The sequence below is a fragment of the Euprymna scolopes genome, chromosome 12 (genome assembly GCF_053919585.1).
Source record: "Euprymna scolopes isolate OS-2025 chromosome 12, ASM5391958v1, whole genome shotgun sequence".
Taxonomy (NCBI): Eukaryota; Metazoa; Mollusca; class Cephalopoda; order Sepiida; family Sepiolidae; genus Euprymna; species Euprymna scolopes.
The window spans coordinates 155,241,007-155,266,798 of NC_136493.1; the positions used below are offsets into that span (position 1 = coordinate 155,241,007).

The following is a 25,792-nucleotide window of genomic DNA, read 5'->3' on the forward strand; positions in this document are numbered from 1 at the left end:
CCCATAAGGGATTGTACAAGTTTAACAGACTTCCTTTCAAAGTCGCCCCTGCGATATTTCAGCAAATTATATATATTATGTTTAATGGGTTGGATTTCGCAGTAGGATACCTGGACGATGTGTTAATGAAAAGCGCTAGCAAAGAACAACACAACGCTCATGTAAACGAAGTATTCAAAAGGACCCAGGATTATGGATTTAAAGTAAAACAGGAAAAATGTACATTTTTCATGGAGAAAATAAAACTTGGGGCAAATCATCGATAAACATGGAAGAAAGTCGGATCCAGATAGATCAAGTGCAATAAAGAATATGCCTGCTCCAGAAAATATTGCGTCTTTACAAAGTTTCTTAGGTTTGGCAAATTACTACAGTGTATTTGTGCCAAATATGCATAAACTAAGGTCGCCTTTAAATGAACTGTTAAGGAAAGACCAAAAATGGGTCTGGACGCAAAAGTGTAAAGAAGCATTTCGGGAAATTAAAGAGACTTTAACGTCTGACTTGTTTCTGGCACATTATAATCCCAAGCGTGAAATTATAGTTGCAAGCGATGCCAGCTCCTATGGCACAGGAGTATGCATTTTACACAAAATGGATGATGAAAAAGTGGAACCCATAGCACATTCACCCCGATCACTTTTGCCAGCCGAAAAGAACTACTCACAAATTGAAAAAGAGGCGCTAAGCATTATATTCGCGGTAAAGAAATTTGATCGTTTCCTGCACGGTAGGCAACTTGTGTTACAAACAGACCACAAACCATTATTAACGATTTTCGGATCGAAAAGGGGACTACCACAACATACGGTGAATAAACTCCAAATATGGGGTACCATACTTCTGAATTACAATTTTCAAATGGAGTATGTACCATCTAAAAAATTTGGTCATGCAGACGGGTTATCGAGATTAATACCTAAGCAAACAGAACCATGGTTATGGTAATAGCAGCCATTCAAGCGGAAGTTGAAGTAAAAAATACGCTATGTGACACAATAAGAGAACTTCCAGAACGCTTGATGAGATTAAGAGTAAGGCAGAGGTGGACGAATTTATTATACGCGCGAAAGAAAAGATCAACAATAACGAACTGGATGAAGAAATTTATTCAATTTGCGATAACGTCATGTTATATAGCGACAGGGTCGTAATTCCTGCGACATTACGGAAAAGAATGCGCAAGGAATTCCATGTAGGACATCCAGGTATATCAAGAATGAAAAGCCTTATGCGCTCTTTCGTTTATTGGCCAAACATGGATAAGGATATACAAGGGAAAATCAGGGAGTGTAGAGGACGCGCATTAGCTTTGAAAGCTCCTCCGACTCAATTCGGATCGTGGGCGAAACTGAACCGACCTTGGTCTAGGATTCATTTAGATTTTGCAGGACCGCTAGATGGGTTCTACTATCTCATTGTTGTAAACAGCCTATCTAAATGGCCGGAAGTATTAAAATGTAAGAATCCCACATCCGAGGTAACTATCAACTTCCTTCATGAACTATTCGCTAGGTTTGGAGTAGTAGACTGCATTGTTACAGACAATGGAACGCAATTTACGTCTACCGAATTTAAACATTTTTGCGAGGATCATCTAATCGAGCATATAACCATTCCGCCATACCACCCAAGAAGTAATGGACAAGCAGAGAAATTCGTTGACACATTCAAGAGAGCTCTGAAAAAAGCTAGTGGGTCGCCGACGAATAAGTCAACCCAACAGTTTTTACAAGTCTACAGAGTCACTTCGATACCTTTGTAATATCTATTATAGTGTACTAATGTGCGAATGACTGACCTTGGTTATATTACTCTTTATCAACAAGGTTTTTAGGACTAATAGCATCCTTTTTGATGTAATGTTGAGTTTGAACCCTAACTGATGCAGGGAGTAAGCTTCATTTTTTTATACCATACCGGTTCGTACAACCATAGTTTATCTGTTACGCGCAACTGTATGTAAGGCGACTAATGGTTTTCGATTGTAATTTATCCTGTTGTTGTATAGCTAGGGTCATATTTATATTGAAAGAGATAAGATGGGGACATTCATATTGAAGAGAGACGGCGGACATATACATAACACTAATGTTGGGAGAGTGACATTTATACATATTAAAGCTCTGTTGTTTCTCATAACACAGATTAGCGAGGAGAGAGATAGGGGATGCACATTCTTGAGAGAGTTACATAATAATGATGAGGGAGACAATGTTCATATTAAGGATGTTTCACACATTATCTTTTGCTGTTGAATGATGACACGAAGACGACAGTTACAAAAACATAATGATAACTTCTTTATTATCAGATCGACTAGTCGAATGCTGATGAAATCAAGTAATTCAATGCCGTTTCTACATGTTAAATGTTCTTCCCCTTCGCTTCTAAAGGGACTGATCATGTCAGCTCTGTCCCACCGCTCTGCTCTGTCCGATCTGGACTCGATTGCCCCCGATCTTCTCCAACTAATCTGCTAATCCTGGCTCCTATATTGAGAAATTCCCTTTCTGCTATGACGTCATATGTGTGGTTCAAAACATGATGAACTCACGTGGCTAACACGTTCTCGACACACATTTCTGCAACAACAAATTCTCACTAACCTATTTTTCAACCTAACTTATTTTTCAATTTTTTTTAAAAATTGCATTGTTCATTATTTTTAGCTGATCTTTTTAATTCACTTTCCATAAAAGAATGCACTGCACAATTACATTCTTTTTACACACAACGTATCTAAACTATTTTATATGAAATTTAACAATGCGAAATTCTAACATTCCATTTTCTGAATCTATTTCTGAACCTTGCTTACAAAGTTTGAATCTCGATCTATCCCAATATCATTTTCACTTATCTAATGTTCTTCTTACTTACAAGAAAAGGGAGACTGTTTTCTTGTAACACTGTAATCTGTCTCTACTTTCTCATTGTCTCATGCCACACACATGTTATGTCATTTTAACTATGGCATGCTGCACAGCAGTTCAGTTCTCGATAGCCTAATACTGGTTTGACATTTTCCGCTGTAGCCTGTAATTACTGCCAATGGTAACACTCTTCTCAATTCGCCTTTCCAAAGTAAGAGGACACCACCCGCAATCTATATATCCACCTACTAATACTCTTTATTAAAAAGAAATTGAAGCATCTCCTGTCCAATTCTATTCCGCTGTTCATCTTCCAGTTGCAACGCAATTTACTATCACCCTTCTTCTTTTATAGAATTCTCATAGTACTCCACTTTGATTTTGAACACTGGAGACTCTCCCTTCGAATTCTACTCCACCATCCATCTCTTCATATCGAACTCCACTTTGATGTCTTTATTCTCTATTTTTGCAAACAAAAGTTTTGCGACTTAGGCAATTGTAGCATAGTTTAATTCTGAAAACTTCATTCTATAGTTTTTAAGGATCAGACATTTCGGCTTATTAATCACACCCATTCCGAGAACATCGATAGTGATGATAAACATTTAAAAAAGTAATACCTCCAAAGTAAATTCTATTTGACGTTTTGCTGAAGTCCAAGGGACGTTTTACGGAATTTTAGAGACATTTTGTTAAACTTTTAGGGGCCTATTCGGAACCTTACGGATAATTTTCTGAACTCTTAGAAACCTTTTGCGAAATGTTAGGAACTTTTCATTGAAATCATATGGACGTTTTTCAGCACCCTAAGTAATTTTTGCTGAAGTCTTATAGGCGTTTTCGAAACTTTAGACACCTTTTATTGAACCCTTACGAATTTTGTTGAACTTCTAGAACCCTTTGGAGAATATTAGCGACCTTTTCTGAGCTTTTAGGGACTTTTTGTAGAACCTTAAGAACTTTTTGCTAAACTTTTAGGATCTTTGGCTAAACCTTAGGGACCTTTTGTGAAACTCGTAGAGACTTTTACGGAACCTTGGGCACCTTTTTCTAAACTCTTAGGTACCTTCAATGGAATCTTAGCGACTTTTTGCTGAACACTTACAGACCTTTTGCGGAACTTTTAGTACCAGTATTATATAATCGTGTACGGAAAAGGCACCAAAAAACGGTGTATGTTGTATAATCGTCTAAATGTTGATATGCGTATTTGGGACCAAGGGGTTATCCTGATGTGTATACGTGTCACTAAATGTCTATCGTTGCTTCTTCACTATTTGAACCCTAGAATTATGTTGTTGCTGTCTATTTATGATATATTCATATCTAATTGTTCATATGCGCGCGCGCGCGTGTGTGTGTGTGTGCTACATGTATTTTGGACATACCTTTATGCGTCGTGGATATTGTACACCTGGAATTCATCTTGTTTTTGGAGGGGAGGCTGAAATCCGTTTGGATGAATATTCATTCACTTCCAATAACCCTGATTGGTTTTCTATAGTTTTTATTCACTTTCCAGGTGTTGATCGCAGAAGAATGGAAAGTGAATATCTTTGCTTGCGTGGTTATTTCTAGGTCCCTATTTTCACACATGTCAGCTCCATCTCAAGTGAATGGGGGACGAACTGTTAAAGCGTCCGCTCTGCTCAACTTCTAAATTCCAACTCTCAATATCCAGCTAACTTGATCACGTGACTCACACGTAGATCCGATCAGCTGACCAGCTCTTCCAGTAAACGTGTCTGCAATATGATTTACTATATTTTGACAGATTTTATAAATATTCTTCATATTCATATCCCGTCTATCTCTCCAGTTAGATAGATAGATGGATAGACCGAGATGGATGGATACAGAAATAAACTAAATAGATAGATCGACACTTTCTTATGTTCGACCTATTACATAACATCAAGAACCAAGGTGGAAGGAAGGTTGATATATAGTATTGTGCTAAGTTTTTTTTCCGTACACACTAAGACGGAATACAGCTATGCATTAATGGTGTAGATTGTATAGTATTTATACTTACCTGAATTTGTCTTTGTACGTATGAAAGACGAATGAGAGGTACACACGCAGTGAGATAGTACAGGCGGAAAGAGAGAAAGAAATAGATAGAGAAAGAGAGATAGAGAAAAAGAGAGAGAGAGAGAGGGAGATTAATTCACTCGCGTTGAATTTGTAAGCAGAATTAAAAGTTGCCAACAAAAATTAGTAAATAAAATAACCGTCAGATAAAAGTTTTAATTGATTATTTCTCTATTATTTTCTTTTCTTTCCATTCTTTTCTATTTCGATTTTAGCAACCATTTTCTGCGTGGTCGGTGTCAGCTTTCTCCTGGTGTGCGTCTTGGAGTTCAAACTCAGACAGTCTTCGAATACTTCAGACAGACGTCATCATCTTTGCATACATTTTAAAGGGCGACTCGGTAACCAGATGTTCATTTTCGCATCGGCGTACGGAATCGCCCGTACAGAAAACAGGAAACTCGTTACCACCACAAATACACTTCAAAACTATTTCGAAGGGGTCACCTCATATAAGGGCCCTAAGTCCTGTTATTTTCAGGCCCCGATCAAAGAAAAATGGGCTTGTGCATTCGACCCAGAACTCACTTTGGCATTGCCAGGAGACAGCGATGTCCTTTTGACCGGCTACCTCCAGTCGTGGATGTATTTCCGAAATTATTCATCCGATATTCGCCGCATATTCACGTTCAAGCGAAATATCATCAAGAAAGCTGAGACGATTCTGGAAAAAACAAAGCGGAGCTATTTAGCTAGGAGCAGCGTTACTAGAAGTAATTTAACTCTAATCGGCGTTCATGTCAGACGCGGTGACATGTTGCAATTAAGCAAGTATGGTTATAGAACAGCGACGCTGGAGTACTTTTTACGTGCGATGGACTATTTTACGCGCAAGTTTCCCGATGTCCTTTTCGTAGTATGTTCAGACGATATTGCATGGTGTAAACAAAACCTTCAGCGCAAGAAAAACATCAGAGTTATGTTTAGTGGTCTGCCTGCAGTCGATATGGCCATATTGTCACTCTGTAATCATACTATTTCGTCGACTGGCTCGTTCAGTTGGTGGTCAGCTTGGCTGGCCGGGGGGCAAACCACATTCTTTGCACACCCGGCGTTCGAAGACTCGTCTTTGCGGAAGGAATTCAGTGAAACCCTTTCAGATTACTTTTGGCCTGGGTGGATTCCGTTATCTTAACGCAAATTTCCTCGACTTCTCATAACTGAAATAAGTGTTGTAATTTTTAGATTCTTAACATGGTTAATTAAGATCGACTGACCAAAACTGTTAATCTTCCTGTACAAAGCCTACATGAATATATTTTTATACGACATGTCCCTCTATGTTCGTTTTACTTCTTTGTATGACCCATACGATTGTTGATGTGCAAATCCAAAAATGTTCGTTCATTAATTAGTTTAAACTCTTTTAGCGTCACATCTCTTGGTGTTTCCTCGTCACTTTCTGTTGTTTTCCTTTGCAGAGAATAGTGGTGTACAAGATGCTAGTTTCCAAGAAGTGTGTACACTCTAACAACGCTTCTGCTGTAAGAGTCTGATTCACAGCATCATCTTACCTTGCTCATATACACAACTATTCGTAGTGACTTTCCTTTCACTATCTGATAATACAAATTAACTACTGACAAGTGTTGATAAGCATCTGAAATTTTCTATAATATTTATCTCTTATTACTAGCAGGAACCGTTTACCGGCGTTGGCCTGTGGAAGTATGCCCCCCATCCCACCTGCAAAAAAAAAAAAAAAATTAAACTACTTTTGTTAGCGGGAGCCACTACCGGCCCAGTAAAATAGCGGGCAATGGCACCCGTGGCCTAAATTAATGTACCATGCCGAAGTAACAACATTAGTGCCTATAAACCATTCTTAACATAGGGATTAGATTATGTGCTGTAATTATTCTTTTTTTTTTTCACCTAACGTGTCAAATAAAGTAGGGTAGTGTGGCATATTAGATAGCAGTCATTACCGTCCGCCTGTAATGTATAATGAAAATAAAAGAATGAACTAAAAATTAATTATAACCCAGTGCATTTATTCCTGAGGGAACATTGTGTCACGAGGAAAAAAACATGAATAACGATTCCCGTAGTATTTAAATTTTTACTTTTTAACTCTGTCGTATTTTTTCCGGCGATTATCATCGAGCACTGGCTTAGTTTTCAGATTAAAAAAGAAATTTAAGGTAGCATTTTTAATTTCTATAATAGCCGGAGATCAATTTGTAATGACAACATTCTAATAAATGGAACACACACTTTTTTTGCCATGTCAGTTGTTGATGCTACCCCTAGCCGTTAAAATTTTCCCTCTTCTGTTGGCAAGGTGTATACATTTTTTCCAAAGTATTTTGCTAATGTGAAATCTATAACAAACGCCGTAAAAATTTTGCGAAAAATTGAAACGGAAAAATCTAAATGTTAGTAGCAATACTAACAACTAGAGTGGACAAAAAGCGGGTGTTCACTGTAGTAGAACGTTACAATTCCAGATTAAAGCCTGTAAGCCTGAAAAATTTACGAATAAGTGAAAAAATAAACAATAAATAAATGGTAGGGGCAGCACTGCTTAGCTCCACCAATTCTTTTTTTTTTTTTTTTTTTTAATTATTTTGCATTCTGAACGTTATGTGTGTGTTAAAAGGTTCTAAAAGGGTAAAGGTGTTTGGAGGTGTGTGTGTTGTTAAATAAAAGAAGAAACCGGGGGGGGGGGATCGAACCCGACGACGACGACGAGGTTTGTTTGTTATAAGCAAAGTAAAAAAAGAAAACAACGTTAAAACTTAAGCGGGGGGGGGGTAATCAAAACGTCGAAAAAAAAACTAACGTAAGGTGATGAAAACAGAAAAACGAACAGGTGTTAAATGGCTTAAATAAACCTGTTTCGATATTAAAATTTAAAAAATCGGTGGGTACCCGGGTGTTTTTGGGTGTGTGGTCGGGGGTGGATAAGCGAAGTAAAAAAAAACAAAAAACAGAAAAACCAACGTTACATGAAAAATGGCTTAAATAACACTGGTTCAATATTTAAATTAAAAAAATCGAAAAAAGAAGACATCTCACACCACGATTCGAACCCAAAACGTTTAGATAATGAACCAACGCGCTAACGCGACGTACATGAAATTTAGTCAGTTTTTCAACTATTTAAAGTAAATCAGGCCATGATGTCATCTGGCGCATGCGTAGAACCGGTCGCCGTCTCGAGAGGACCGTTTTTGTTACCCCCCCTGTCGAAAATTGTCGATTTCGGGGTGAAAAAATGAAAGTTTTTGGCCAATTTTTCGATATTTTTCGAGCGAAGGACGGGGCTTCAATAGGATACCGAGTTTGTGAATTTTCGTCGTGCCTGTCGAAAATTTTTAGCAGACACACAAAAATACCCACATACATACATACATACATACATACATACATTTTCGCTTGTATATATATAGATTTATATATTGAAAAGTTTAGCTTACAAATAATCAAGTTTGAAAATAATTTAACTCTCATCATCATCTATGTCAGACGCGATGACATGTTACAATTAAGCAAGCATGGTGGTTATAAAACAACAACGCTCGAGTAATTAACACGTTCGATGGACTACTTTATAAGGTGTAAAGCATTATAACTAATTGCTAATATTTTCTCCTCTCAAGAGATGGTAGACATCGAAATCCTATAGGATAAGGAGTTAAAATATTTCTAATGTATTCTTTGTCTTACATAGAATAATAAAAATCTTTTGATCTGAAACTCAAACATTTCACGCCATAAATTTTTAAATTTATTGAATGACTAAAATTATATATATATATATATATATTTTTTTTTTTACAAAGGCATCACCACATTATCAAGGCCAAGAGGCCACTCAAGGATAATGGTTAAAGAGTGTACAGTAGAAATTGGACAATATAGTAATCATTCGTAATGAAAATTTGGTAAATTTTATAACTTATATGGAACGGCTCATCAAGAACTTATTTACGTTAGACTTGAACACAACCATATTGTAGTCAGCCGGAAAGCAGGAAAACGGAAGACAATTCCACAGGCGTGCAGTTCTAAGAAAGAAGCTTTGTTCATGGAATCTACGTTTAGGTTTAGGCACAGATAAAGAGTGGGGGGAATTATTGATAGTGTTTACAGCTAGACGAGTGTTTCTTGTGAAAGTTTGTCGAGGGGGGCCATAGATTGAAGCTCAGTCGAACACTTTCCATGAAAATAACGATACATCAGAGACAAACTCGCAACATCTCTTCTGTGAGATAGAGGTTGCAGCGAAGAGAAAAAGACATCTCCTACGAGGCTACGAAGTCTATTTTGAACTCTATCAAGGCAGGACAAGTCCTTTCTAGCAGCTCCTGCCCAGATGTGGCAACAGTATTCCGTCCTTGGACGTACCTGGCTCTTATATAGATAGAGAATAGCATCAGCAGTGAGATATCTACCGGATCGATAGAAAGATCCCACCATTTTTCCAGCGGCCTTGGCAACAGATTTGATGTACGTGTTCCATTTAAGATCAGGAGTAATGGTCAAGCCCAGAAGCTTGTCAAAACTTGAGGCCTCCTGAAGACGAGAGCCATTCATTTCAATTGATGCCAGATGTGGATTAGAATGTTGATGATGTAAAGAGAGAAGCTTGGTTTTAGATGCATTAAAAGTAACCAGCCACTCCTTTCCCCATTGTACTACGTGCTCAAGATCAGAGGAGAGAGAATTGGAGAGAACTTGGTCGTTTACTGTCTTAGATGTGGTACCATAAATGGTAGTGTCATCAGGATAAATGTCTACAAATGATGTAAGGATGTGATTTGGAAGATCATTAATGTAGATCAGGAAAAGAGTCGGGCCCAGGATGGACCCCTGAGGGACACCGGCATTAATACTGTGAGCTTCTGATTTTTGCCCCTCAACTACTACTCTTATGAATCTATCAGAAAGAAATGATTTAATAATTGAGAAGACTTTTCCAGCTATACCATAGCTAGCGATCTTATGAAGTAAACCTTTATGCCATAGCCTATCAAAGGCTTTAGATATGTCAAGAGCAATTGCCCTAGAAAGATTGCCACCGTCGAGAGATTTGCTAATCCTATGCGATATAACTGTAAGCACATCTGCTGTAGATCTAGCAGAACGGAAACCATATTGAGTGTCACTAAGAAGGTTATTTTTGTTGAGATGGTTGATTACTTCTGTATTTAACACAGATTCCAGCAACTTACTCATGACGCACAGGAGACTTAGTGGCCTGTACTGAGAGGGGGATGAGCGATCACCTGAATTCTTAAATACAGGGCATACTGATGAGATTTTCCAGGGAGATGGGAAACTATTCTCCTTAAGACAACGTTTAAACAGTTTTGTAAGTATGGGCGCTAGTTCAGGTTGAAGTTTTTTGAGTACTATAATTGGAATACCGTCAGGGCCAGTTGCTTTACTGGAATCAAGGTTTGTGATTAGCTTGGCAACATCACGTACAGATATACGTATATCACATAGCGTGTTTTCTGATACAGGAGGAAATATTGGGGGTTGGCGGCCTTGGTCGCAAAGGGTAGAATTAGCTGCAAAGTTCTTGACAAAGAGTTTGGCTTTGTCTGATGCTGACGAGATTACCTCAGGTCCATTGATAATAGTTGGGATGGAGCACACGCTTCTGTTCAGGATTCTGTTTGCTATTTGCCAAAACTGGTGGGAACCAAGCCGCTGCTCAGCTACCTTGGATTTAACAGACTAGGCATATAGCTCTCTAGCATTTTTATTACTCTTTTATAGTGGTTGCTGGCAGTCCTGAAAGCGGCTTTAGTTTCCATACATCTATTACGTTTGAAGCAGTGGAAAAAGTGATTTCTGTGCGCAATGGCAGCAGCATATTCTGGAGAGAACCATGGCTGGCTGTTAGGTTTTTGCTGAAACTTTTTAGAAGGTATGAAACGGTCAATACCTACAATTAACCATTCCGTCAGGTCTAATACTATAGAGGACACATCCTATTTAAACATGGAATGCAGAGGTAGATCAGATATAAATGTATGGAAGCTATCCCAGTAAGCCTTAGTGTATCGATATACTGTACGATGGAGAGGTACGTCTGGGGACTTATTACATTTCATTTTTATCTTAATTGATACAACAGAGTGGTCGGAAGATCCAAGAGGCGATAGAACAGAAACTGAACATAGTTCAGGGCAAGTTGTGAGAAAAAGGTCTAGTAGGCTCGCATACTGGCCGTCATTGTCGGGCACACGGGTGGGTTCCTGAACAATCTGAGTGAGGTCATAGGCAATGGAGAAATCATGACAGAACCTCCCCTCATCATCGGTCTTGTTTGAGCGGGTCAACCATTCGACGTTGTGAACATTGAAGTCTCCACATACGTGAATGTTAGCTGAAGGATAAGCAGATAGGACTTGGTCAATTTTCTCAGATATGCTTTGAAAGATAGTAACTCCGCTGTTGTGGGGGCGATAGAGAGTAAATATAAATGCAGTAGTGTGAGCTAAAGCAACCCGGAAGCACATATAGGGTAAGTTAGGATCTTCCCTGGAGATGTCCCTACCAGATGGAAAGCTATCTTTAATATAGGCACATATTCCATGCCCATGGCGATATTGGGGGTCAGATTTAGAAGTTAAGTTAGAGTATCCTGTAATTGCAAACTCTTCTAGGGAAATAGCCTGTCCAATACCAGTTTCACTTAAAAATAAAAGGTCTGGTTTAGTCTCCTGTAATTGGGTTTCAACCTCTGGAAGGTTAGTTATATAGGTTATATTATTGTTATTAATTATTATTTCATCATTAAAGTTTTAAGTGAACAAAATTGTTCAAATGAAATTAAAATTGAAAATTAAATGCAAAAGAACCATTTTTATATTAACTTTGGTTCACCTCAAACAAGGCGCATTTCCTCTGAGACGTGAATTAAGAACATCCTTTAGTGAGGAGTTGTGCAACGATATTTTTTACATTACATTTAAAATTTGTATACTAGTACAATCAAAGAAACAGGGAGCTGGGGAGCATTTTAAAATCAATATTTGCATATATATATTGTTGTTGTTGTTATTGTTATTGTTGTTGCAGTTTGTGTCAACCAATGATCTCTGACTTTCTAACTCATCACGTTTTCCCCGTATTCGTATCTAAACACACACACACACACACACACACACACACACACACACACACACACACACACACACACACACACACATCTATTATTACAGTTCGTTCCTTATGGACTCGAAAACGGCTAAGCTTATTTTTATGAAATTTCACACAAATGTATTTTGTGTATCAAGTAATGTTCTTGGATTGGTTTTATATCGAAAGGTCTTCAATAAGTATTCATAATCGATAATCAAAAAAATCCGATGGAAGAAGGAACAATCCATTTCCACCAAAGTTAACGCCGTATGCAATCTAATATCACAAGTGAATTTGAGAAGTTTTATTACCACACAAGCAGAAAGGCTTGGCATATAAAATCAGCAGTAGATTCTTTGATATGACAGGGGTACGTTCGAAATAAATGTTTTTATTTAAAGCAACCTAAACTATGATACTTGTTTTTGTTTCGGTTTAACGCTAATTCAAACCATTATCATCGCACGACCAGAAAGGCCAGGCATATAAAATCAACAATAGGTTATTTGATATGACGGGCGTGTTGAAAATGAATGTTTTTGTTTAGAGCTCAATTGAACCATGATACTTGATTTTTGCATTTTAAACATTAATTCAAGCCATCATGTATAAACACAATATTATAAAATCAACAGTAGGTTTTCTACAGTGTATTTTGGACTTTTCGACTACGTAGTTGTATGTGAAAATTCCTCACGATACATGGCAATGGGTCTCCAATCAGAGCAGATTGAAAAATCGATTGAAAAATGGGCGACTTCACCGATTTCGATGTCAATAAAAATGTGGGATTGTGAAACAATCGCTGGGCAACGTCGAGTTTCTCTGCTAGTTAAACAAAATGTAAAATATGATTCGAAAACGGCATGAAAAACGAAATAAACACAAAAACCAGTACAAATTTTGTTATTAATTATTATATCATCATTAAAGTTTTAAGTGAACAACATTGTTCAAATGAAATTACAATTAAAAATTAAATGCAAAAGAACCATTTTTATATTAACTTTAGTTCACCTCAAACAAGGCGCATTTCCTCTGAAACGTGAATTAAGAACATCCTTTAGTGAGGAGTTGTGCAACGATATTTTTTTACATTACATTTAAAATTTGTATACTCGTACAATCAAAGAAACAGGGAGCTGGGGAGCATTTTAAAATCAAGAAGTTCAAGGAAACTATTGACTCTTACTATTAAGGGGTGGGATTTTTCTGATTGTTTGTTTGGTCGAGGGTATTTACGTCGAGGTATTTACTGATCATGCATCAGAACACTTCTTAATGCAGACGGTCGTTCAAATGCGCTTTTCAATATATATAATTGCTAAATCCACGTTAATCATTATTCTACGATATATATACACTGAAAGCGAGTAAAACACAACTGATGTATGAAATAATATTTTATTTTTATTTCACATCGACAAACATTTTACAAGTTTTACGATATCTTTTTGTTTCTTAAATTGTTAGGTGAAAGCACAGAATAGTTACAATACACCCGTCAGTCCGGTAACGTAAGTGCACAAGTACCAATAAAGTGATTTCGAATATCGTATTCAGCTAAATCCATAACAAGCGGCATTTGAATGAATGGTTTATTTTCTTGATGCCTCACTGTAATCACGTGATTAAAATTTTAGCAGACGAAACATTGGAAGTCAAAAGAGTAAGGAGTTCCATAAAAATAAAATGGAAGTAAAAGAAAAGTATATAAAAGAAAAATTATTATTATTATTATTATTATTATCATCATTATTATTATTATTATTATTATTATTATTATTATTATTATTATTATTATTATTATTAATAATAATAATAATAATAAAATTACACACGAATAAAGCAGTACATTAAGAAGGCGAACAAAATAAAACGCGAACAACACAGAGACAAAACAAAACAAAGCAATACTAAAAACAAACACAAAAACGGAAATATATTTATATTGTGGGAAAGTTGGAAATGAAAAGGAAATGTGAAAATGGCAAGGGTTAAGCTAAAGTTCAGACACCCAGACAGACGTCTCCGTAGGATAGAGCAAAATAGGACAAATAATCACATAGATATCTGAGAGAAAACTGCCAAGACTAACAATGAAATCTTATATTATTTTAATAGTTATTTACATAATTAGTGGCATGGCCAGCATAACTAATTTTAGACCAAAAGCTTTTATTTTTCATTATTTGCAAATGATAAAAATACATTCAAAATGATTATATCCGTAATAATAATTTAAAATGCATTAAAAGTTATTTGAAAAAATTAAATTTTTTAATTAGTGAAATGAAGAAATGAGATATTTTATGTATATTATATATGAATTACTACATATTTAAGCTTATAGTATAATAGGGTATATATAATTTTTAATATTAAATATATATGTTAGAAACAAGAAATTTAATGATTAATAGTTAAGGATTAGATCCAAAAGATTAGCATTAAACTTAGAAATAAAACATCATAGAATTATAATCATAAAAACTTAAAATTTTGGCAATTTACCAGCCAATCACTAAGAAATTAAGATTAAAATTTAAATTTAAATATACCTTATGTTATAATGCACTGGGAATTTTAATAGTACGAGAGAAACACACACAGACACACAGACACACACACACAGACACACACACACACACACACATATATATGTATATATATATATATATATATATATATAAAGCTGGACGTCTGTGTGTGTGTCTGGTCACGAACAGGCTCCTATATGGTTGACAATTATAGAAAACTGATTGCATATAATGATAGATGTATCGAGACACAGGAATGGGTATTTTGATCTGGCATAATAATGATTCATTTAAATTGTGGGGTCTGCGTACGCGCCTGGTCAACAAAGTATAGAAATAAAAATTAAAAAATTAAAAAAAAACGTTTACAAGTGTTTTTGATATAGATGTACATAATAATAGTTTGATAAGTATGTTTTAACTTAAATAGGGATGGTATAATAAAATTGGGGGGTCTGCGTTCGCGCCTGGCCTCTATAGAATGGAAATAGGCACAAACTTTAATAAAGACTTTTGATATCTATCTGTGTAAGTATACTTTGATAATTATGTTTCAGTTTGAAGAAATATGGTATAATAAAATTATGGGGTGTTCGTTCGCACCTGACCTCCATAGAATGGAAATATGTCACAAAGTTTAACAAGGTTTTTTAATATAGATCCACAGAATATTGTGATAAGTGTTTCAGTGTGAACAGGTATGGTATAATAAATTATGGGGTTTATATATTTTATTTTTACTTTCATCATATTTTGCTTTGGTTTTGATACCCCCAAATTCGAAGCTATCTCTTTACAACCCTTCTTTTTCATAACCTATCATACTTTCATAAATCAGAGTCCATTTTCTGTAGGCTGTTTTTGAACCCAGTCAACGACGGGTACTTTTGCTAGTATATATATATATATATATATATATATATATATATATATATATATATATATATATATATATATATATAGAGAGAGAGAGAGAGAGAGAGAGAGAGATAGAGAGAGAGTCATCCATATACAGTACTTTTTCGTTGTATCACAATTTATCAGTGCGGCTGGACAAGCACCTCTCCCTAACCGTGGATAAAACCTACAACTATCGCATTGATAGTCGGCAGTTCTTACCGCATCTTATAAAATGGTTATTACATGAACATTCGCCCATCGCTTTTGCAGTATTCGAGCTGCTAGTTTGTTCACAAATAAACAATTAGCGACCCTCGCTTGATACCCAAATAAACAGATAGTTAGATTCATTCACGACAGTGTCAAACCCAAAGAGACGAGGGTGGCTTAATTTTTATTAATTTTCATCCATTGTATATATATATATATATATATATATATATATATATATATATATATATATATATATATATATAAAATGAAAATTACAATTGAATTTACCAAAATGATCCAAGATGGTAAAATTAAAGTAAATTATAAATATTAAAGAATTAATATTTATAAAATTATCTCAGCCAGATGTAAAAGCTCGATAATACCAAATAGGAAATAGAGCTTATAATATGAGCAAACAGTTAATGAAATATGTTAAAAAACACTTTGAAATGAGTTAAAAACATATTTAATCTGAAAAGGAAACACTAGATAAATGGATAGTCCTTAATCCGCGGAGTTTCGAAGAAATACTTTCCTTCTCATCAGAGGGTAGGAATTAACAAAATGCGGGATCGGATTTTGCATGCAGATGTATTTGATGAAACAACAAATAAGTCAAAGATCTTACTTGAAAACAAAATAAGTTAAGCAGAGGGAATATGGTAAAGAAAAAGGTGATTACACATTAATGGATAGTCTGGTGGAAGATAAAAAAATCCAGTGACGGTAAGATCCAAATGTAAAACTTCAAGAAAGTTAAAAGAATTTCCATTTGTACAAGTAAAATCCAAGGAAATCCCGTAATTGGAAGAAGATGGTCCATAATAATCCAAAGGCAGAAATCCATGGAATAATTCACAAAAATGTGTACAAGGAAAAAATAATATTAATAAAAGAAAAATAAGATGTACTTTTCACTCTACTTCCGAGAGATAGTTATGTCTCGGAAGTAGAGTGAAAAGCACATCTTGGATACTACTCTTACTTAAGACGAATTTAATTATGTTAAGTATTCGTCCAGTAATACTATATTATCTGATTTTCCTGAGAAAACCCTCGTACCATACCCTTAGATATATCTAGGGCTACTGCCCTACCTTCCTCTGCTATATCCAGTATATGATATATACATTCAGAGATTACAGTTAGGATATCTGCAGTGGAACGGGCTTGCCTAAATCCATATTTTTGGTCGGACAGTTTAGCAACTGTAAGGTGATGGACTTTAGCTTGATTAAATATGAACTCAAATATTTTTGCGAAAAGAAAGAGGAGGCTAATCAGACTATAATTTAATTGGTCGGACCTTTCGCCAAAATTTTTGCAAACTGGTACCAAAGAAGCAGTTTTCCTTTTGCTTTTGAGTTGTCTAGATTTTTTATGATATCATTCACTTGGGAAGGGGTGATTTTCAAACCATCTAGTATGATTTCTGTCTGCAAAGGAAAATCAAGGAAGGGAGTGGTTTGCTGGGTCCAAAGTAGAGTTTGAGGCATACCGGCTGGCAAGCATGTTAGCCTTCTCGGTTGCCGTGCAAGCAACTTCATGATTATTAGATACTGGGGGAATTGTTGATCGCTAATTATTTACTACACTGTTGTAGATTTTCCAGAATACCCGAGTTCCTAATTTCTGCGCTTTAATGCGTTTTCTTGTAGTTTCGGTGTATTCTCTCTTAGCTGTCGCTATTTTTTCTTACAATTTCTTCTAGCTTCTATAATCTTTAGTCTGTTTGTATAGTACTTATGTCAGAATAAATCTGTGGTATGCATGCTGCCTTTGAGCAATCGCAGTTGTGTAAGTAGAAGTAAATATCATAGATTATGAGATACTTTATATTAAATCATTGGCAATATTCTATCTAGAATCCTTTTACTAATGTTGCCTATACCTGAAATACAAGGAGAGATCAATCTTATTATACGGTTAACTTCAAAGTAAGGCTTGTGGTCCTTCAAAGTAAATCTCGGGCAGTTTGGATTGTAGACTTCAATATTATTCTGTATGTTAATTTGAGAGCAAATGTTCAAGGCAGATGCATTTATATTATAGATGTCTTCTTCATTTACCAGTTTATAAATTTTTCCAGTTCATTCATAATTAAATTTTTGTAAGTGTTATAACTCATATTATAAATGTTCATAGTTTTGTCAGCAGGAACTATTATATTAGGGGTTGTTACGTATTTTTTTGTGTGTTTTATTTATTTTTTTGATTGCTGGATTCAAATATTCCGATTTCTTTTTAATTTTTATGTGTTTAATCATGTTGAACATATCATGTTCAAAATTGTCTAGTGCTGCAATGACAGGTGGACATTTCATAGACTCAACTCACTCTAAATTCTACAATAATTATTTGTTTTCACATTCTACAGTATTTGAACCGAGTGAAATTTGTTGTTTTGTCTTTTCTGATTTACTTTCAATACTTTCATTTTGATACGCGTTCTCCCAACACGCTGTCTTCCCACTCGCCCGTGGTTCCTTTCCCTTCCTCTTTTATGCCCGTTCATCAAACTCCCTCGCTTCCAGTTTGCATATTTCACACGTAAATTGGCATGACCCTCATACATATAACTGCGACATCGGCATTTTAACTTTTTTTCTTTGAGGAAAAAAACACGAAACTCGTGCTATTCAGGTCAGTTACGCCCCCCCTCTTATCTCATAATCACAAACAGGGCAAGGAGGTAGTATCCGTCTCTGTCGGGTACTTCGAAGAGGAATAACGTGGCCCTGACTTTCGTGCGTACGCTCGTCTGTGGGTGCGCTTTCAGTAGACACCTCATCAGTTGGGAGGTTGCTAGCATCAGAATCATTCTCAAGCGGATCTGAATTAAAATAGATTAGCCGCTCACTGTACTCAGAATCATTGCCCTCAGAATCACTTTCGTCACTTGACAAGTTCGTCTGGGTTACTGGTCGAAGGTCTTTAACGTGCTTAGGCACCCCATCAACTTTCACAGACTGCAGGCTGATCACCTCAGTAACCCGACCAGTGTTATATTTCGTTGTGCACCTGCCAAGTGGATTTTTAACCCAAACGATGTCTCCTTTTTCATACTTCCCTCCAGTCACTTCTGGTTTGGGCAGTGGGTTAGCTTCAATACCTTTGATTCGTACATGGTATCTATGTAGCACGTCTCCTAGTGCGGTGGAAGATGAAACGTCATCCTTTGGGTTGACGTTGTGCCAGTAGACCGCCTCCTGTATTGAACATTTCTTTCTGGCTGCGATGGTCTTAATGATTCTATGGCTTCGCTCTATAATACCATTTCCACTTGGTGAGTACGCACATCAAATGTATGTTCCAATTTTTTGCAAATGACTGGAAAAAGCAGTAGCATCGTCGGTCAGTATTTCCGTCGGTGGGCCTCGATCGAGGAAAATACTCTCCAAGTCGGATTACAGTGGTCGTATCTGTCCGATGCAGTGACCGCCAGATTGCAGATCTAGAGGGGCCACAATAATAGTTAAAAAATTCTCACCATTGTCGTGGGTTACGTCCATTGACAGTCTGTCTCAGTTGTTGTTTACATCAATTTTTCCTTTTTTCCAGCGCATATATATGTTCAAGGCCACTGCATCTAAAGCAACGTATCTCACGACGGACTATGCACGCCCGACTGCTCGACCTCTTTTGGCAATTCTGTAAGCAGACCCTTCGCCACCACACTCGTAGCAAACAAATTTTTCATCGTCACAGTGCACATTTGATTCTGTAGGTAATCGTCTGGCAGACGTAGCAGTAGACAATTCTGCAGGGCCGTCGTGGTCAATAATGATAGCTCTTATTCGGGTCAACAGTTGTTCCGCACTCATTGTTTCCATCCTGGATGAGGCACGTAATACATGTTTAACATATTGCGGTAGTCCAGATACGAATGCACACGTTAGCCAACATTCGGGCAACGGTCCCCCAACCAACCGGGCCAGGCTTCGCAACTCAGCAAAAAAATCGTCCACCGTCTCGTTAGGACGAAGTTATCGAGTGATAAACTGGTCATATGCATTAAATGTATCAGTAGCATACGCGGTTATAAGGGCTTGCTTGATCTGTTCAGCATCCGCTTTCTGCTCCATACTAAGTTGCCTGTATATGGCCAGAGCTCTATCTCGCAATCTCAATGGCAGGACACGCTCAAAATTTTTCATGGTGCAAAGCTCACACACAAGCTCCACATTTTCAATCCACTCCATAATGGGCATATCGGCGGCAGCACCACTAAATACCGGAATCAACCGGATATCAAACATCTTGGTTTCCAATGCCGAAAGGTTATATAAAAGGTTTTACAGTGTTTGAACCGAGTGAAATTTGTTGTTCTGTCTTTTCTGATTTAGTTTCAATAGTTTCGTTTCGACACACGTTCTCCCAACACGCTGTCTCCTCACTCGCCCGTGGTTCCTTTCCCTTCCTCTTTTATGGTAGTTGTGGTATTTATGTGCTTCCCCACGAAAGCAAATTAGGCACAAGGTCGTTTTTAATGTGGAGGAAAACCTTAAAAGTAGGGTAAAAAGGGTGTACTCTGGTTGTGACCAAAAATAATAATTGTCCTAGTATAGAGGGTTTCCCCTCCATTGACTGGTACAAATTATCTTAAGGTGCAGCATCTGCAGAACAGATACTACACTTTCATCCCGGCCCGAAACAAACTCCCTCGCCTCTAGTTTGTATATATCACACGTAAATTTGCATGACCCTCATACATATGAATACGACGTCGGCATTTTAACTTTTTTTTTCTTTGAGGAAAAAACACGAAACTCAAGCTATTCAGGTAAGTTACGATTTTCCCACACACATAATCGCCTAAAAATGTAGAATATCATTAAGGGGGTGATTTTAAATGTACATATAATTTCTTCTGTAGAATTTGATAAATTTCTAAAGGTTCATTTTAGGGACGGTCAAAATGATAGATAAACCAAGTTGTTTTTTTAAACGAATTAAAATCTAATAAAACCCATTATTTTTTAGCATAGTTTTTTTCCAGAAAGATAAAAGCCTGAATTTATTCATATGAAAAGCAGAATAATATAAACTTTTCTACTATTTTTAATAGAATTTAAAATTTTTAAATTAAAAACAAAAAACAAAGAAGAAAAATATAAACAGACACCATTCGGCGCCATTTTCGTCTCAATGGATAACACATTTATATCTATTTTTAAAAGGTTTTGAATAAATTATTTTTTTTTGTCAAAATAAGATTTAGGAGGATTTGCTATTAGAATATGCAAAACTATTATAATATAAGTACCTGAATTTCAAATAATTTCATCTTTTATCTAAGTCTAATGGCGAAATTAAAAAGGTCAAAATTTAATGATAGTTTCGAAGAAATTACGGTTCTTTTACATGAATAAATGAATTCATTTAGTCCTATAAATTTCCATGTATTTTTAACGTTTGTTTTGACGAAGAATCAACTTCATAAGGATTTAATTCTTTTTTTCATAAGCTATACATATTTATTTCCTATATAACTACCGAAGTTAAACAACGACGAGGCTGGCCAGTACCAGATGGGTGACCATTTTGGGAATGCTTATCGCCCTATGTGCTTTTTTTTTAAACACGGGGTATTATGCTCTTGTTCTGTCAGACATGATCGGGTAGAAGCCTTATGTAATTCGCAATTGTATTCTTAGTATCGCTCCCACCGAGGATTGAACCTTCAACCTTCAGAAGAGTATCACTTGTAGATAATTCTAGTATGAATTTTAGTATCCTTAAATCTGTTCTTGGTTTTAGACGTACAATCTTACTACTTACCCATTAAGATCAGGACATACAGTGTCGGCAAAAAGAAAGTCCGCACTTGTAATTTTTTCAAAAACTGCAAATTTAAGCTTAATTTTATGTAACTGCTTAAACAACCTATACCTCATTTGATTCGCCTTTTATTCCTCTATAATTTTACCTGTTCATATTTGACTTTTAATTGAAATATGTTCACGTAAATTTAAAAAAATAACTTCAAATTGAGGAGACAAAAAGAAAGTCCGCAGCAACAAATTCGCTTAAAACTAGGTTAGATTATCGCCCATAAATTAGTTTAAAATATCCACCAACAGGCAACAAAGCATCTCTAATCGTAATTATTATTGTTCCAGGTTATACAACGTAACATTTTGTCCATATGCTGCGACTTTCTCTTAATGATCGTCATGAGCTCATTAATCTCCACCTGTCTGGTTTATCCAATCGGGAAATCGGCCACAGATTTAAATGTGATGAGAAAACGGTACGAAAGACTGTGCAAAAGCACCAAAACACCGGCAGTGTTCGTGATGCCCCTAAATCTGGCCGTTAATTCTAACAGGGAAGACAATGCTATCAAGATTCGCAGCCTAAGAAATAGATTTGAAACAGCTCCCCAAATCCAACAACAGTACACTCTTGTTAAAAAGTGCTCTCTTTCTACTCTCAAGAGAAGATTAAAGGAATTCAATTTGTGAGGATATGTTGAAAGACACAGGCCAATGATTTCTGTAAAGAACAGAAAGCGTCGTCTGGATTTCGTCAGATGCAATGCTCTTCATATTGGTCAAAAGTGCTTTTTAGCGACGAAAGCAAGTTCAATAGGCTAGGCAGTTATGATAGGCAGTACGTCCATCGGAGGAAAGACGAAGAATTTAATTCTAGGTGATCAGTTTCAACGCTGCAAGGTGGTGGAGGTTCAGTTTTGGTGTGGGGCATTATTATTACCAATTGTCCAGGGCCTATAGTTCGCTTGCAAGGTCGAATTAATTCGACCAAGTACATTAATATGTTGACTGAGCATTTTCTACCCTCCTTTGGTCGGAATTTGGATGATAATCCCATCTTCATGCAGGATAATGCTTCCATTCACACAGCTGGCAATGTCAAGAGGTTCCTGGAAGAGCATGATATTCTGTGTTTGGATTGGCCTGCGCAATCTCCAGACCTCAATCTTATCGAAAACGTATGGCATTGCATCAAGCAACAGCTACGCAATGATAAAATTTCAAATTTGGAAGAACTTTGAATAAAAATTAAAGAAAAGTGGGATGCCCTTTCCCCTGAGTATTGCTGCAGTCTAATTCAAGGAATTCCCAAAAGATTGCAGGCTGTCAAATTGCAGAAGGGCTATGCTACTAAATATTAGCAAGTTCATTGTGTTGCTGTTGTATTTGTGTTGCATTAATGTCCTAAAGTGATATTTAAATAACAATTTTCCATTGTGCAGACTTTCTTTTTGCCTTCTCAATTTGAAGTTATGTTTTTAAATTGGCGCGAACACTAGAATATTTCAATTAAAAGTCAAATATGAATGGGTAAAATTATAGAAGAATAAAAGTCTAATCAAATGAGGTATAGTTTGTTTAAACAGTTACATTAAATTTAGCTTAAATTTGCAGTTTTAAAAAAATGACAAGTGTGGACTTTCTTTTTGCCGCCTGTGTATTATTGCATATTATATATATTAATAACTACTACTACTACTACTACTACTACTACTACTACTAATAATAATAATAATTTCGATTCCTTTTCAGTTTTAAAAATTGGTATTGTGATTGTGATAGCTTTGGTATTTTACCTGAGCCTCCGCGGAAGACATTCTGGACAGATAAGACGGAATCTTCGATACAAAAGCTGGTTCAACTACATCGCTACTGTGAACAGATACGGGCTAACATCATGGGGTATCAACTACCCACAGATGCTTGGCCACACAAATCCCCCAAACCGAGGTAAGCAACTTCGGTATCTCTGTTGTCGATCACAGAACGGTCTCAGCGATCAAATGTTTGTATTTGCCTCCAGCTACGGCATTGCCAAAGAGAAAAACCGGATTTTGATCACCGGAAAAAACTTTCTGCCGATGTTTACTCTTAAATCCAACGCATCTGCAAAAGTTGAAAGAATGGAAACCAAAGACATTTGTAGCAAAGCAAAGGTATATCCCCTCGCATGGGAGAATCGATTACAGAAGAAGAAGCAAATTAATTTTGGTGATGATCCCGTTGTCATTTTGGGCGGTCAAATGACGTCATGGAGATATTTCAAGAACGCAGAAACGGAATTAAGACAAATGTTCACATTTAAACCGAACATCATAAATGAGGCACAGCGAATTCTACACGAAATTAGAGTACAACATTTTGGGAATGGTCCGCTACCAAATAACGTTACCTTTGTTGGAATATACGTCCAACGGAGTCTTAAAGCGAATCGTTTGAAAAAGATTATGCTTCCTCCTAGATCGTATTTTTTAAAAGCAATGCTATACTTTAAACAAAAATTTCAGCACATTATCTTCGTGCTTATCTCGGATTCGCCAACTTGGTGCCGGGAAAATCTGCCGAGCAATTTTCATCTGGTAGATATGAACTCCTCCTCGCCAGCTTTACACATGGCCGTCATATCACAGTGCAATCACACGGTCATCTCCATCGGAACATTTGGATGGTGGTCAGCGTGGCTCGCGAATGGCACCACCACTTATTTCAAGCCATTGATAAGAGGAAATTGGTATCTGAGAAAAATGATTCGTACGGCTTATTCTGAATTTTTCTGGCCCGGGTGGATACCGATAATGGCTTCACCGGCAAGTATTCGGAAGCAAAATCCTGGAAAATTGCTGCATAAGAACCATGCCTTACAGGTCATTCGCGACTGGAAATCAAAACACAATTAATCAAAAAGCTGGTAACCGGAAACCCGCCTCACAGTACCTCCCTCCAGTATAAAGAAACGGATAGTATTTTTCAGATAAGCTAAAATAAAAAATAGAACGTTGGCTAAGATGCCTTATACAATATATTTCTACTAAAAAATCTGTCCGATTAAGCAACTGCTTATATTTTAAAGAATTAGAACTGTTTAGAAGCAAGCCAAGATATTCGGTGAAATCCGGAAGAAGTACGAGGTGTCCCCAATAAGTTTCCAGACTTTGTTCGTATGGGCACTTGTACTGATAGTACGCACATGAAACTCTTGTCTCTTTTGAAATAATCTCATCCGGTTGCAATGCATTTGTTGTACCGCTCCAACAATTTTTGGAAGGTCCCATGAAAGTCCTCTTGTGTGAGCGTTTTAGTGACCCTCGTCACAGCCTCTTTCATCTCTTCAATTGTCTCATAATGACAGCCTCTAAGGTTTTTTTTTTTAGCTTAGAGAATAACCAAAAGTCACAGGGAGCAAGGTCTGGACTATAGGGAGGACGAGGAACTGTCTTGATTCCTATCTTGGTCTGTGACAAGGATGGATTTTCTCTGATCACCCTTGGAACAAACTTCGCGCACATCTACCGCATCTTTAGTCTCTCGCGAATAATGATGTGTACAATTCCCACATTGACATCAAACTGTGCTACCAAGAAACTGATGCTCGATTAATGCAAGATGGTTCCAAAACAGCCTGAAGCATTCCATAATTTCTGGCATTTTTTCTAAGTTTAAAAACAGAATGTTATTGCATATCGTTCTTCTTATAATTTTTATTTCTACGTTGACATTTCTATATGAATTTGGCATTTCTTTTTTCTTTTAAATTTCTATTTTTTTCATTTTTATTGCTAATTTAGCATTTCTTTTTCAACTTTTACGTTTTAATTTTTAGATTTTTATTTCTACTTCATTATTTCTATTTCTACTTTTACATTTCTATTTCTATATTTACATTTCTGTTTCTATATTTACATTTCTATTTCTATATTTACATTTCTGTTTCTATATATACATTTCTGTTTCTATATTTACATTTCTGTTTCTATATTTACATTTCTATTTCTATATTTACATTTCTGTTTCTATATTTACATTTCTGTTTCTATATTTACATTTATGTTTCGATATTTACATTTCTATTTCTATATTTACATTTCTATTTCTATATTTACATTTCTATTTCTATATTTACATTTCTGTTTCTATATTTACATTTCTGTTTCTATATTTACATTTCTATTTCTATATTTACATTTCTGTTTCTATATTTATATTTCTATTTCTATATTTACATTTCTGTTTCTATATTTACATTTCTGTTTCTATATTTACATTTCTGTTTCTATATTTACAT

At 36.2% G+C, this 25,792-nt stretch overlaps 1 protein-coding gene across 3 annotated transcripts in view; it reads left to right on the top strand.

The window, feature by feature from the left end:
• The window catches only part of LOC145291573 (galactoside alpha-(1,2)-fucosyltransferase 2-like), a 77,568-nt gene extending 52,178 nt beyond the window's left edge, over window positions 1–25,390 (top strand). For 2 of the 3 annotated variants that reach the window (XM_080137649.1, XM_080137648.1), the window contains exon 3: window positions 23,263–25,390. In XM_080137649.1, coding sequence (XP_079993775.1) covers window positions 23,263–24,407 — 1,145 coding nt within the window. In that variant the 3' untranslated portion in view covers window positions 24,408–25,390. Of the gene's footprint in view, window positions 1–5,188; window positions 6,249–23,262 lie in introns of those variants that run through there. The other variant, XM_080137650.1, reaches the window with a different exon arrangement.
• The last annotated feature ends 402 nt before the right edge of the window (window positions 25,391–25,792 follow it).